Here is a 12,729-nt window from a genome sequence, read left to right as displayed (position 1 = left end):
AAAAAAAAACAGAAAACGAAAGCAGAAAAATGAATGAAAGACGAAAAAAAGAAAAGAGAGGAGAAAGAAATAAACTAGGAAAAACGTTGAGTCTAATCAGATCCCCTTCCGTGGCGGGGTGGTTATAGGAAGTAGGGCTGCAAACGAGTCGAGTTCGAGCGAGTTGGAGTTGGCTCAACTCAACTCATATGAAAATTCGAGCGAGCTTAAACTGAGAGAAACTCATGATCGAGCTGTAGAACATGACTCGTGCTCAGCTTGTAATGATTTCGAGTCGATCCCGAGCTAGTTTCGAGCTAAATAAGATGATAAAAATTATAAATCTATGGATGAAAAAAAAGTGAATATTGCTCGGAATCTTTGCCAAAAATATAGGATATTTAGCACATAGTCGATCACGTGCCATAATTAGGCCTAAATTTTCTCTGCACTTAATTAAGTTACCATATCCCTTGGTAAATAAAATGAAGAAAATCATGAACAACATATGTGATAATAAATTATTTTTATTTCCATTTAATATATGGCATGATCATTTAACATAATGATATTCTGTCGACTATCAAGCTAAAATCGAGCGAGCTAACATTGGCTCAAGATCGACTCATTTCTCGGTCGAGCTACATAAAGTGTTCAAATTCAGCTTGTTTTTTTTTCGAGTCGATCTCGAGTCGAGTCAAAAAACGAATCAATCACAAACAGCTCAGGAGGCTCGATCTTTTCTTGCAGCCCCAACAGAAACTAGTAGTAACTTCGATGCGAGCAGTCTCTCTCCCACGATCACCCAATCAAAATCATCATCCCCCGTCCCACACCCCCCCCAAAAAAAACAAGGAAAATCATCATCGAGAAGGAACCCTCCCCCTCTCCGCCGCCGCACACCCCCACCCGATTGAAACCTACATCTGCCGCCGCCGCGCCACTCCTCACCACTCCACCCCACAGGAGAGAAGCGGCGAATCCCCTTTAGCTTATTATAGTACATATTAGGGTTCGGCCGGCCTTCGGCGTGCGGGCGGAGATGCTGGAAGGGAAGCCCGTCCCATACCATCCGCCAATTGGCGCCGGCGCCGGTTGTGGAGACGTAAAAGGGGCATGGACGGGGCAGAAGAGGCACAAGTACGAAGCCCCATCTCTTACATCATCTTCTGATGCTTATGGAGAGACGATTGGCCAGGATAACGAAGAACGTCCCAACGAGATCGCCGATTCACCAGATGAGCTTGCGGGCCTGGAAAATGATATCGTCAGCGAGGAGGAGTTCCTTGGATGCCTTAAGGTTTTAACCACCAGGCGTGCTCCTATGATCATCACAGGGCGCAGGCTGGACGAGGAACATCAACGCAAGCTCTACGAGCGCCTCACTCTCTACCGTATCAAAGCTCCCAAGGTTCCTTCTCATCCATATCCTACTCGTGGCAATATTTAGTTGTGTGTATGTTACTATTACTAGTCGATATTGTGTTTTTTTTAATAACTATTCATGTTTTGTGTTAATTTCTAATTTGTAATCCTCTTGTTTGCACTGAATTTAATCTCGCACTGCTTATGTTTATGTTGTGTGTAGTTGGCACAAGGAGTTTGCATAGATGATCAGAAGGATGTGACTTTGGGAAACGAGTACTCCCCAGACAATCTGGAGGACCTGTTTGATTACTATAAGAATGCTGATTCTCTGGATTGGTACTTTGACCGTGGCTACTCTTTGCTTGCTGACTTGGATGACTACCAGAGCCTTGTCCTCAAAAATGGAGACGTAAGTGTGTCTGCTTGGACTCATAATGTGTGGCTAGTTTAGTGTTAATGCATAGAAAAATAGAATACAGGCTACAATGGCATGTCCATATTCTTTATTTACGGTGTATGAGGGTTATGATCACCATGTAATTTTGTCCTGTCATTCTTAAAGCTCTATGTTACTAGAAATACTTCTTTTTTACTTTGGAAATTTAGCTAGTTTAAGAAATACAATGCAGAATCTTCTGCCACATGTAATTACATGTGGGTACTGTTGTGTTTGCTCTTGATTGTAGCTTTAGAGATGAAAGGCTAAAGTTTTACACGAGTTTCCCATAAAAATCTTTGGTTCTTTGCAATCTCATTTCCTAGCTGTTCATGATTTTGGTTTTTCTAGATTGATAGTTACTAAGCTAACTATGATTAACTGTGCACGTCTGTGGTGGTTCAGTAACATAATTGTGTGCCATTGTAAATCATGATTTAATGATCATAGTACTCGAATATGGTTAGGTTGCCATTGTATATTGTGATATAATTACCATTGTGCCCAGCATATTGAATGCGTACACGGTTAAGTTGTTGGTTGGCATTGTAAATCATGATGTCATCACTAATGAACGCTGTACTCAGCATGTTCTATATGGTTAAGTTGTTGGTTGCCTTTGTAAATCTTGATGTAATGACCATTGTGATCAACATGTTTAATGCGGATTAATTTTTGGTAACTAGGATATTTCTCTTATAGTTAACACTTGTTTAGGAGTTATGATATTTTGGACCAAATTACTTAGATCATAGGCAAAACGTTTGCAAATAGACGTCTGGTTTTATCAATTTAGCGGATAGTCTAAGCTACTGCTTGTAGGATAGCTCCACTTCGTCTTGCTTCTACTTTGCTTTTTTGCGTGAAGGCTTAGTTTACTTTTCGCTAGGTCCAAATTCATCAAAGCGGAACATATGATCCAACAGAAATACTGCATATTGAGCACAGCTGGCATGTGGCTACTAGGAGCGATCATCCCGCATGTCATTTCATTAACTATAATGACTTGCATACATTGTTTATAAGACTGTAAGGGTGTGTTTGTTTGGGCTCCAGCCTCTTCGGCTGCAGCTGCAAGGGCTCTGGCTGGAAGGAGCAGCTGTAGCTGGAAGGTTGGAGCTGAGGTGCAGTTGTTTGGTGGTTCTGATGTAGCAGCTGCGGCTGTTGCTGAAACATGGTGAAATGATGAGAACGCCCTCTATTCTTCTGTAGAAGAGGTTTAAGTGTTGATTATAAACAACCTGATTAAGAGCTGTTTTTGTCGCTGGCGAGTTTTCACAGATTTGAACTGAAATCATACTAGTTTGATGGCATATGCAGTGTATATCAATAAATCGACATTCTACGCACATGACAATACTTTTGGGTTTCATCTCATAAGAGTGGCTGAGTTTTGACGTTGGCTCACCAAGCCTATCACAACCCTCCTCCTTTACCCGGGCTTGGGACCGGCTATGTTGAGACAGCATAGGTGGAGTTACAAGATGTCAAGCTAACACTCCAATATTTTTTTGGGTGGATTTGACTCCAAGAAATATCTGGTTTAAAATTCTAGATTCTTGGAGGCGTTCAAGTCCTATTCAATCTAATGTTTTGTTTGTCTAAGTTGGAACTTCTTGGATGGTGGTCATATTTTGTAAAACATAATTTACGGTATCTTTCTATGCATTTGGTTTGATCATATAAAAGTGTCACGATGGTATTTGTCACACTGTGCTTTCATTACATTAAACTTTGGTATTTCTGTAAATACATTTGTGTAGGAACTAATGACTGAATTTGCATCCTGGAGACTACGATTATGAAAGTATAAAACCAAATTTTTTTGACTTGATGGAGTAATGTTACTTTGTAAAAACTCGCTATCTTCCCTGATGTCCAAGTTTATGTCTTCTTCCTTATTTTCCAGAATGATTGTTATTCTGGTAACCTATTTACCACCTATGTGACAGATGGACATTTCAACGTACCTTAAACAGCATTGAAACCACTCTGAGTATCCAGTGTAGTTGTGTATTTCATCTATTCCTTTTTTTGTATACTTTGGGTTGCAGGATGGTAGAAGGTTCTGTGATTGGGAAACATACCGCTCATTGTTTACTAGCTATGAAATTGATGAAGAGTATGTAAAGCTCTTTGAAGAAATATCAAAGAAAATCAAGGTCTGTATCGGCAGCCGAAGCTATAAAAATTTACAATATGCTAATTTCATATTTTTTGGGGATGCTGACAACCTTTATCCTTTGGGACAGTGGCTTAAACGTTATATGGAATATGAACGAGCATCTTCCAAGGTAAGTATTCCCTGAAGAAAACAGCGGAGTAAAGGTACAAACATAGTAGGTATAATACCATGATAACTTCTTTGCTCTTTAGTGGAAGGAGATGGATGATAGAGGATTCTGCCAAGCAGCGAAGATTGCGGCAGGCTTTCCGCGCATGAGCTATAAGTTAACTTTAATGGCCTATGAGGTACAGTTTCTCATCAATAGTTTTTAATTGCTGTGATCACACTGCTCTTTGCTGTATTTGAGAGCGTAACATTCCTTTGGTTCAGGACATGGATCGTCTCTTTTTTGAGATTTGGAAGTTTGCTACTAAGAAAATGGGTGCCACTGATAAGAAGGTTAGCATTGTAAACATATGCCATGGAATCGCCATTTGTGATGTACTCATGGAACCAAACCTTGGTCTTATTTAGGAATAAACAACAATAGTGTTTGTTTGTGTTTGTGCCTGCTGTATATGCTTGGTGATGTATGTTTCCTTTGTTGAACATGCTCAGATTGATTTTAGGGCTGGTTTGGTTGACGTCTGTCGAAGGAATATATTACCTCGATATAGAAAGAGAATGGAATTCGCACTGGATCATAGTAGTCTTTCTGATTTGGAATCAAATGTAAGTTATTGTATCCAGATGTTCTGCAATTTATGCCTTGATCCTCTGATTTCTGAATTGACCGTGCATTATCTCTGCTAATACCTTGCATCTGCTTTGTTTCTTGTTTAGTTTGATACTTGCGTGGAAGACATCCCTGATGATGTAAGTTTTGTGTATAGTGGGCATGTATTTGCAGTGGTAATGCAACATTTCTTAATCACACCAATGACGCAAACACTGATATTTTGTGTAGGCTACAGAGGACGGAGCATGCCGTTTGATTAGATCGGCAGTATGGAATAAGGTATATGCAGATGCGCTGGAAATTTCTTATTCTTGAAGATTGCAACTCATTTTCAGTTCATTTTCAGCTTCATAAACCCATGATGTGGCACGAGTATATTTTGAGGAAGATGAAGATTGCTAAACACATTGGCCTGGGTCCATAAGTATGCATATGTGTGTTTTGTACATTATCTAAATTCCTAGTAATTGTCTATTGGTCTAAAAAGATGTGCACATCATTTTGCAGAATTGATATGTCTCGGAACCCAAGACACCGACAGATTTAGACAATTGTTCCTTCTGAAATATAGTCTGTTGCTCACTCGCCTGCAATTAATGATGTATCTGTATTATGGCATATATTGATGTTAAGAGTGGTGGTGTTCTTGTGGTAAAAATGTTTGCAAACTTTTCTATGATTACTTCATTAGGTTTATAATAGTTATTGTGGAAGACGCCTCATCGTTTACCTCAGTTTCTGGCGCTATGGCATCGAAGGGTTGCAGTCAAGAGATGCTTACGGATTATGCATTCCTCTGTTAAAATGACATTTGTAACTTACAAAACCTAGCTCTTTATAGCCTCTATAAACAAGGCTGTATAGCCTCTGATTCTATGGAAGCGGACGTTTGGGGTTCGGCGGCAGACCTGTTACTCTTGAATGTGCAGAAAGTAGGGGCCTTTTGCAATATGGGGTGTTTAGAGTGCAAACTTGTGGGAGACGAGTTATTATTTGTACTGCTCCCTCTGTTCACTTTTTATAAGCCTAAAATCTCCGAAATGCACGCGCACCCTTTGGAGAAACACACACATGCATGAGTAGGATTTGTCTGCTAGTGCATGTGATTGATCATTAAATGCAGTCAGACTTATTATATCCGATGTATAACAAAACAGATACATGTATTTATTTTGGATCTTCAATTTTTAAAAAGTCATATCTTTCAAACCGCGTATCGGAATTCAGATCTGTCTTCACTGGTGGGTTCTTCGCGACGAGATTTTTGAAACTAGATTCCCTATGGGTATGTTTCAACGAAATTTTGTTGATGCCAACTTTGATGATATATTGTGCAACTTTAGTATTACATCGTGCAACTTTAGTACTACATCGTGCAACTTTTTCCAAGACTAATGGTTGGAGCTGCACCTTCGTATGAAGTTGCAACCTAGTAACCACGACAACTTTGATGTGCAATTAGTCTATTGCCACGACGAAAGTCGACGTGCAACCTCCTCTTGTAATGTAGTCTAGTTGCACACACATTGATGTTTAGTCGGTTTGTAATGTAGTCTACTTGCACACACATTGATGTTTAGTTGGCAGAAAGACTAGTTGCACAGATATATGCTCAGTTGGCTTGTAATTTAGTCTAGGTGCACACGCATCATGTTTAGATGGCAGGATACTAGTTACACACAAATATGCTCAGTTGGTGCTGTAATGTAGTCTAGTTGCACACACATTGATGTTTAGTTGACAGGACTATTGACACACACACATATGCTCAGTTGGCGCGACAATGTAGTCTAGTTACACACACATTGATATTTAGTTGGCAGGAAGACTAGTTCGTTGAAACATTCCCATGCGGGATCTACTTTTGAGGAGCACGTCGTGAGGGTTTCAACGGTGAATACGGATCTGAATTTCAACGCGCGGTTTAGAAGATATGTCTTTTATAATTTTGAAAACCAAAAACTAATGCACAAAAGACGAACATGAGAAACATTAATGCAGCGGACATCCATTACGTGAGAAGAGACCACATAGGGTGATTAATTAGCAGTGTCCTGTCTTTCCTGGAACATGAGGACAGACGCTTACTTTATTTGGCCGGCCGCTAGCGAGCGCTAGCGAGCCTCCGGCCGTCAGCTAGACTCTCTCTTTTATAAGACGTTTTAGACAGTTCAATGCCCAAAACAATTTAAGTTCAGCTGTCTAAATTGTCTTATAAAGAATGAAGGGAAATTGATCCCTCGAAACTTGTTAAATGACAAAGGTGTGAGGCCCACGGCCGCCGCTGACGTTGCACGTGAACAGTCCTAACTCTCAAAGCTTGGATTGAGCGATTGCATGATGTCAAACGCACGACGTAGATGTATTTGAAGTTGGGAATACTCATAATATGGTAACCAGTAATAATCAATTCAAAGATGCAATGTTGAATAAACGCTCAACAACAGGAATGTGCTGATCCTACCACTAATGCCTGCCCGCATAACTTCCTAAACGAAGGGATGAGGCCCTGCGGTTACGCTCTTATCTCCTCGCCAGTTCCCCTCCACCCGAAGAGACCAAAGCTATTTGATGTTGTCATGGATTCACCAGGCGCTTCACCTCCTCCTCGGGGTTGGGAGACCTTGGACGACAATCCTCTGGGAGAAATCGCATGCCGCTCCGACTTCCTCACCGCCACAAGACTCGATGCTTCCTGCATCAACTATTTTAAGATGGCGCGTAAACAGTCTTGGGAGAAGGCCATGCTTGTTGGTCTTCCATGCGTCCTCGAGAAGAAGGTTATTCAATGGGATAATCCATCAAATAATCCACCGCAACGTGGCCGTGGTTGCATGTTGACTCCGCTAGAGTTGCTGATGTTGAGATGTAGTCGTATTTTGTCCGATGAGCAGGTCAGGCATGGAGTTTGATCATGTAGTCTATATATTCTAAATATAGTACTTAGTTATTCCATCCAGTAATTTCTCCATTGTCCATCGTCGCACAGGTTTGGGTTGGTGCCAACGAAGATTGCCTAGCATACCTACGTCCAGATACCACCATCATTTGCACAAATCCACAACAACGCGGTCGTACCCGTAGACCCCTTCTCCAGCAGTGGGATCGGTCTTCTGGACTCGTTGGGCTTGAATAGGTATGATGATGCCACCATGAGAATGAAGAAGATAACAATTGTGGACCTGCCGACAAAGCACCGCAGTTACGACGATTACTATCTCATCGCGGTGTTCGACATTAGGATTGCCATCAATACGAATGGCCCTGCACCGCAGAGGCTGGCACATGTTGGCCGTGACATATTTGTACCCAAACAAGTCCGAAGACGTCGTGTGCCATGTAGGCCGCATCTTCGCGGTGACAAGCCAGAGGACTTGTTTCATCTGGGTGGCATCCTACGGTACGGGAGATAACAAACGAAATGCACAAACAATCATTTGCATCCCTAACGGTACTCCATTATTTTGTAGGGACCAGGCATCCCTCGATCAAAATCAAATCACTGATCCTGGCTGTGCATTTGCATCCGATATTGGTCTTACCTGTAACCTTGTAGCTGACTTTGGCAAATTAGGATCAACTATCTTAACAGTCGTTACCCATGGTACCATTGATGTGCAACAAGATGACATGATCTACCCTGATCGGACCGTCACCATCTACCTGGGTATTCCATTCTCTCATTACCGTGTGTTAGAGTAGTGGTACTTGTTAGTTCTTTTCTTTTCTTGACCGGGACAAGTTTAGTAGTAGTATAATTTAGTATTATATTTTTTAACCCTCTCGCCTTCTCTTTCATTGTACTAGTAGTACTACTACTTGGGATCCATAGTAGTACTACTACTATGTCGCAGGCATCGGTGAGAGTAGTACTTTTTACCTAGGAGGACGCGTAAAGCTAGGCTCTTGAAGATTTATACCTAGTAGCTCCCATCATTTTCCCATGTCTTACTACCTCCTCCATGTAGACAAGAGTGGCTATAAATAATAACTCGGTTATTGTACTTCCTCTATGCTGGAGTAGTATTATAGTAGTACTACTTGCTACGCAATATTCACTACTACATGATGCTTGCTATAACACGCACTACAATCAGAGACCCTTCAACGAAACTATGTGCGATGCATTAATTGCAAACGGTGATGTAATAAAACCATCAGAAAAGATACAAAACGTTTGTGATGGAGGAGACATGAAACACGAATTAGATTCTAGTGGCGTGTGCAATGCGTGGCATACAGTTCACTCGAATGAGCTGTTTGCGATGAACATAACAACTGAAATGGTCAGCCATATGAAGGTGTGTGCGATATACAACACATAGTTCACTCGAATGAACTGTTTGTGTTTAGGAAACACAACAGAAACGGTCAATGAGATCGACGACACATAGTTCACTCGGATGAACTATTTTTGATTAGGAAACATGACAGAAATGGTTCAACTTAATAAGATGTGTGTGATACGCGACAAACAGGTCAATAATCAGAAATGTGTGGGAAGACCGATAACAACACATACGATTCCTGTTAATGCTTGTTGGTATACAATTGTGAGCGATTGATGAAATCATCACCGACGGGTTCCATTGTTTAGTCCATGTGCGATGTGATTTGGTCTATTCGCACAACATCTACGCTCTGTCTACAGAACACCAACATGTATACTTATAAGAACATGATTGCATAACCAAATTAAACATAAAATTACATAAGTGACTACACACATAACATTTGCACACACCAAAGTAAACAATTACATGCATACTAAATTAGGAGAAACGAGCATCTAATCATCTACTTCTTGTTGTGATGACGGTTGCCATTGCTTTGCTTCTGGCTGGATCCCTAGCCGTTTTGGGGAAGGAGGCACTTCCTCATGTCAACGATCTGCTTGTACATCTCGTAGCTCGTGTATGCCTCCTTGGTCGCGTACACGACGTGAGCTTTGTCGAGTTTCTCCTTCTAGGTCGAGTGCCAGGCATGCTTGCCCTTCTTGCTGGAACCCTTCATGTCTCTATAGTAGGGGTCGATGATGGCCTTGGCGAGGTGAACCAGTGAGTCCTTCTCATGCTTCTGGCTGCCCTAGATTTTGTATTAGCCCTGGATGTCGACAAGATTCTGGCAGGCGATGCCTGCATTCTTGAGCACCTTTACATTATTGGTGATGTCCACCATAGCGAACATGTATTGAGGGTTGTTGACAAACCTGGCGAAACACTCGCACGGCCTTGTGGTCAGGTAGTAGTGGTAGACGAGGGCATGATTGTGCACACACATCTAGTTGATAGCGACCTTGTGACGAGACCCGACACAAGCGTGGGTGTACTCGAGGTCGAACCCGACCACCTTGTACTTCTCCGCGGCAAGCAACAACTCCATGTTGTGGATGGAGTTCTCCACCCAGATCGGGTTGTTGGTGTACACCACCGAGAGCTCCATGAACCTTCTGTGGTTGTCCACTACAGCATGCATGGTGAACTGCCGCTCGTCAGTGACAGCTGCTCACAGTGCCATTGGAGCCGTGTAGGATACCCTCTAAGAATTTGTCGTCCCGAGTTTGCTTCTTGCAATATTGGGGCACGATCGAAAGGTTGAAGTGACACAAGGATTAAATGGCAGCCCTAATAAATGGGGGCCGACCGGCTTGTAATTGTCACGTCTTTGTCACCGCGTTCATAGCGGAGGATTCCAGTGCACGCTTGAGCACCACACACGCGTTTCGTCTGGCCATGCATGGGCTCAAAGAGGCGCCAAATGTATCACTGGTGAGCCTGTTCCCGCATAGCTTACCGCCCACAACCGCGCAAGCTTCCCGACCGGCTAGTTTGGCCATGCATCGGCTAGAAGAGGGGCACATCGTGGGCACATTTATTGGAAAAAAGCTTTGCAAAAACGAAGTATGTGGAATGACTTAGAGCACCACACACGCTTGATAATAAGTTTAACCATGGGTGATGAGGTCAAATCTACATAGAAGAGCAATGATGGACACTCGAGCGCGATAATTAATTTTGCACCTTATAGGGCACACAGTTGAAGAAACCAACTGTCCAAGATCGCAGTAGAGTCCTCTATATAGATCATTTGCGATGAGATCGACAAGGGAAACACATTCGAGAATGGTAAATAAAATCTCAGTGGATTGCATATTAAGGTCACAATAGTACTACCAATATACGAGTCTCATATGGTGCCATTTCAACGATTGTACCACAGAAGCCCAAAAAATTACAAGGTGCAAATTCCAAAGTTATATGGCTCAAATTCAATGATTACAAGGTTCAAACTGATATTAGAAATGAAATTCAGCTCATGCGCTACAGACGCCCGCGCTGATCAGCTGAACATGGATATAAGAGAGGTTCAAACTGATATTAGAAATGAAATTTAGCTCATGCAGCTGCAGATGCCCGCGCTGATCAGCTGAACATGGATATAGGAGAGGTTCAAACTTATATTACCACTTGTAAGGCTTGTTTCGAAACCTCATCATTTCTGCAAAGGGATCAACAACTGACTAGTCATGTATGGCCTTGACATAATGATTTCTGATTAGTCTGTCAACTGAAGTTCCAAAATGAAATTCAGCTTCTTCAGAGCCTTTTCCATTCTGCCGTAGCCGCCGGCGCTGATCAACAAACCATTCATTTTTGCGAAATAAATGTAGGGAAAACCTCATTACCTTTAGCACCCTTGCTCTGAAAAGAAAGAACCTGGCAAATATAATCTCCGATAAGGTCCCTCGATAGAAGTTCAAAGTAATTTATGATAGATGCATATCAAGGCATTTGATGTGATTGTTATATTATATCATATTATCCACCACCGTGCCTAATCTTATCTGCAAAAGAGGAGAATGTATTAGTGCCTACATGCAGTTTTGAACACTACTATGTGCCTATTTGGTTTGCAGGATGATGTGGCAGAACACGACCACCTATGGGGCTATCAGCCCCTTGTGGTTCGGCAAGGGGGAAGGGCACATTGCACAAAGAGCGGAGACCATGAGGTAGCACGACAGGGGTGACACTGGTGGTTTTTACCCAGGTTCGGGCCGCTGGGAAGCGTAAAACCCTACTCCTGCCTTGGTGGATTGATGGGAGGACCATGGTGCACATGCAACGCTCAAGCTCGGCAAGGTCACCTCGGGAAGAGCAGCTACTCGTGTAAGAGTGTACAAGGGTCTGAATCCTCTCTTAGGTTGCCATGGCCCTCCTTTTACAGGCTAAGGGGTTACCACAGTGGCAAATCAGTCATTACCCACTGATTAGATAGCCAAAGTGCTATCATACCTAACTCTGGCAGTTAGGACAAAGTGCATTAAATGCACTTCTAGGTGTCATGCTGAGGAAGCAGCCCAGCAAGTTTGTCGCGCCGCTCAACCACCATATCGTCCGTCTGCATGACAAGCCTCTGGACGGGTGTCATATAGAGGTGATCTTCCTCTGAAATGGCTGACACGTGCCAAATGATAGCCACTTAATCACTTGGGGGGTCGACACCGCACTGATAAGTGACTTGCGTTGCTGTGCGGTAGAGCGGTAGAGTCTTGGCGGGGATGTAGGCTGCCAGTGGCCCCGGTAATCCTTGTCGGGGAGGTCTTGGGACCTGTCTTCGGGGTGGCCTCGACCTCACCAGGCTCGTCTGCCCGGCCAGGGAGTTTTTTCCCTTAGTGGTATCTTGTTCCTTTGGCTTGTCTTGGTCTTCTTGATCCGCACTTTGATTTCTCAAAGAGCCATCTCTTCTGCTTGGTCTTGTCTTGAATGCCTAGTCTTGCCGGGTCGGAGGCCTAATGTCCATGCACAAGTCAGGGGAAACATACATCCCTGTTTGTGTACCCTGACAGAAGTCCCTGGGCCTAAGGTGTTGGAAATATGCCCTAGAGGCAATAATAAAATAGTTATTATTATATTTCTTTGTTCGTGATAATTGTCTGTTATTCATGCTATAAATGTGTTATCTGGAAATCGTAATACACGTGTGAATACATAGACCACAACATGTCCCAAGTGAGCCTCTAGTTGACTAGCTCGTTGA

At 42.6% G+C, this 12,729-nt stretch overlaps 1 protein-coding gene across 1 annotated transcript; it reads left to right on the top strand.

Annotated features, from left to right (window-relative positions):
• The first annotated feature begins 805 nt into the window (after window positions 1-805).
• On the top strand, window positions 806-5,394 carry LOC123158974 (uncharacterized). The gene is made up of 11 exons (XM_044576783.1): window positions 806-1,390; window positions 1,568-1,756; window positions 3,838-3,945; window positions 4,036-4,077; window positions 4,160-4,255; window positions 4,341-4,409; window positions 4,569-4,682; window positions 4,794-4,826; window positions 4,918-4,968; window positions 5,036-5,113; window positions 5,197-5,394. The coding sequence occupies exons 1-10, from the start codon at window positions 1,022-1,024 to the stop codon at window positions 5,111-5,113; spliced, it is 1,149 nt and encodes a 382-aa protein (XP_044432718.1). The 5' UTR covers window positions 806-1,021; the 3' UTR covers window positions 5,197-5,394.
• The last annotated feature ends 7,335 nt before the right edge of the window (window positions 5,395-12,729 follow it).

This window comes from Triticum aestivum, chromosome 7B, assembly GCF_018294505.1.
Source record: "Triticum aestivum cultivar Chinese Spring chromosome 7B, IWGSC CS RefSeq v2.1, whole genome shotgun sequence".
Taxonomy (NCBI): Eukaryota; Viridiplantae; Streptophyta; class Magnoliopsida; order Poales; family Poaceae; genus Triticum; species Triticum aestivum.
The sequence above is the reverse complement of the archived record's forward strand: the minus strand, read 5'-3'. Positions and strand labels throughout refer to the sequence as shown.

Excerpts from the sequence above, each read along its gene's own strand:
- LOC123158974 (XM_044576783.1), top strand. The coding sequence starts at position 1,022 with ATGCTGGAAGGGAAGCCCGTCCCATACCATCCGCCAATTGGCGCCGGC. Across the intron at positions 4,683-4,793 it reads TTTCTGATTTGGAATCAAAT|TTTGATACTTGCGTGGAAGA; the intron begins GTAAGTTATTGT and ends TTTCTTGTTTAG. Across the intron at positions 4,969-5,035 it reads GATCGGCAGTATGGAATAAG|CTTCATAAACCCATGATGTG; the intron begins GTATATGCAGAT and ends GTTCATTTTCAG.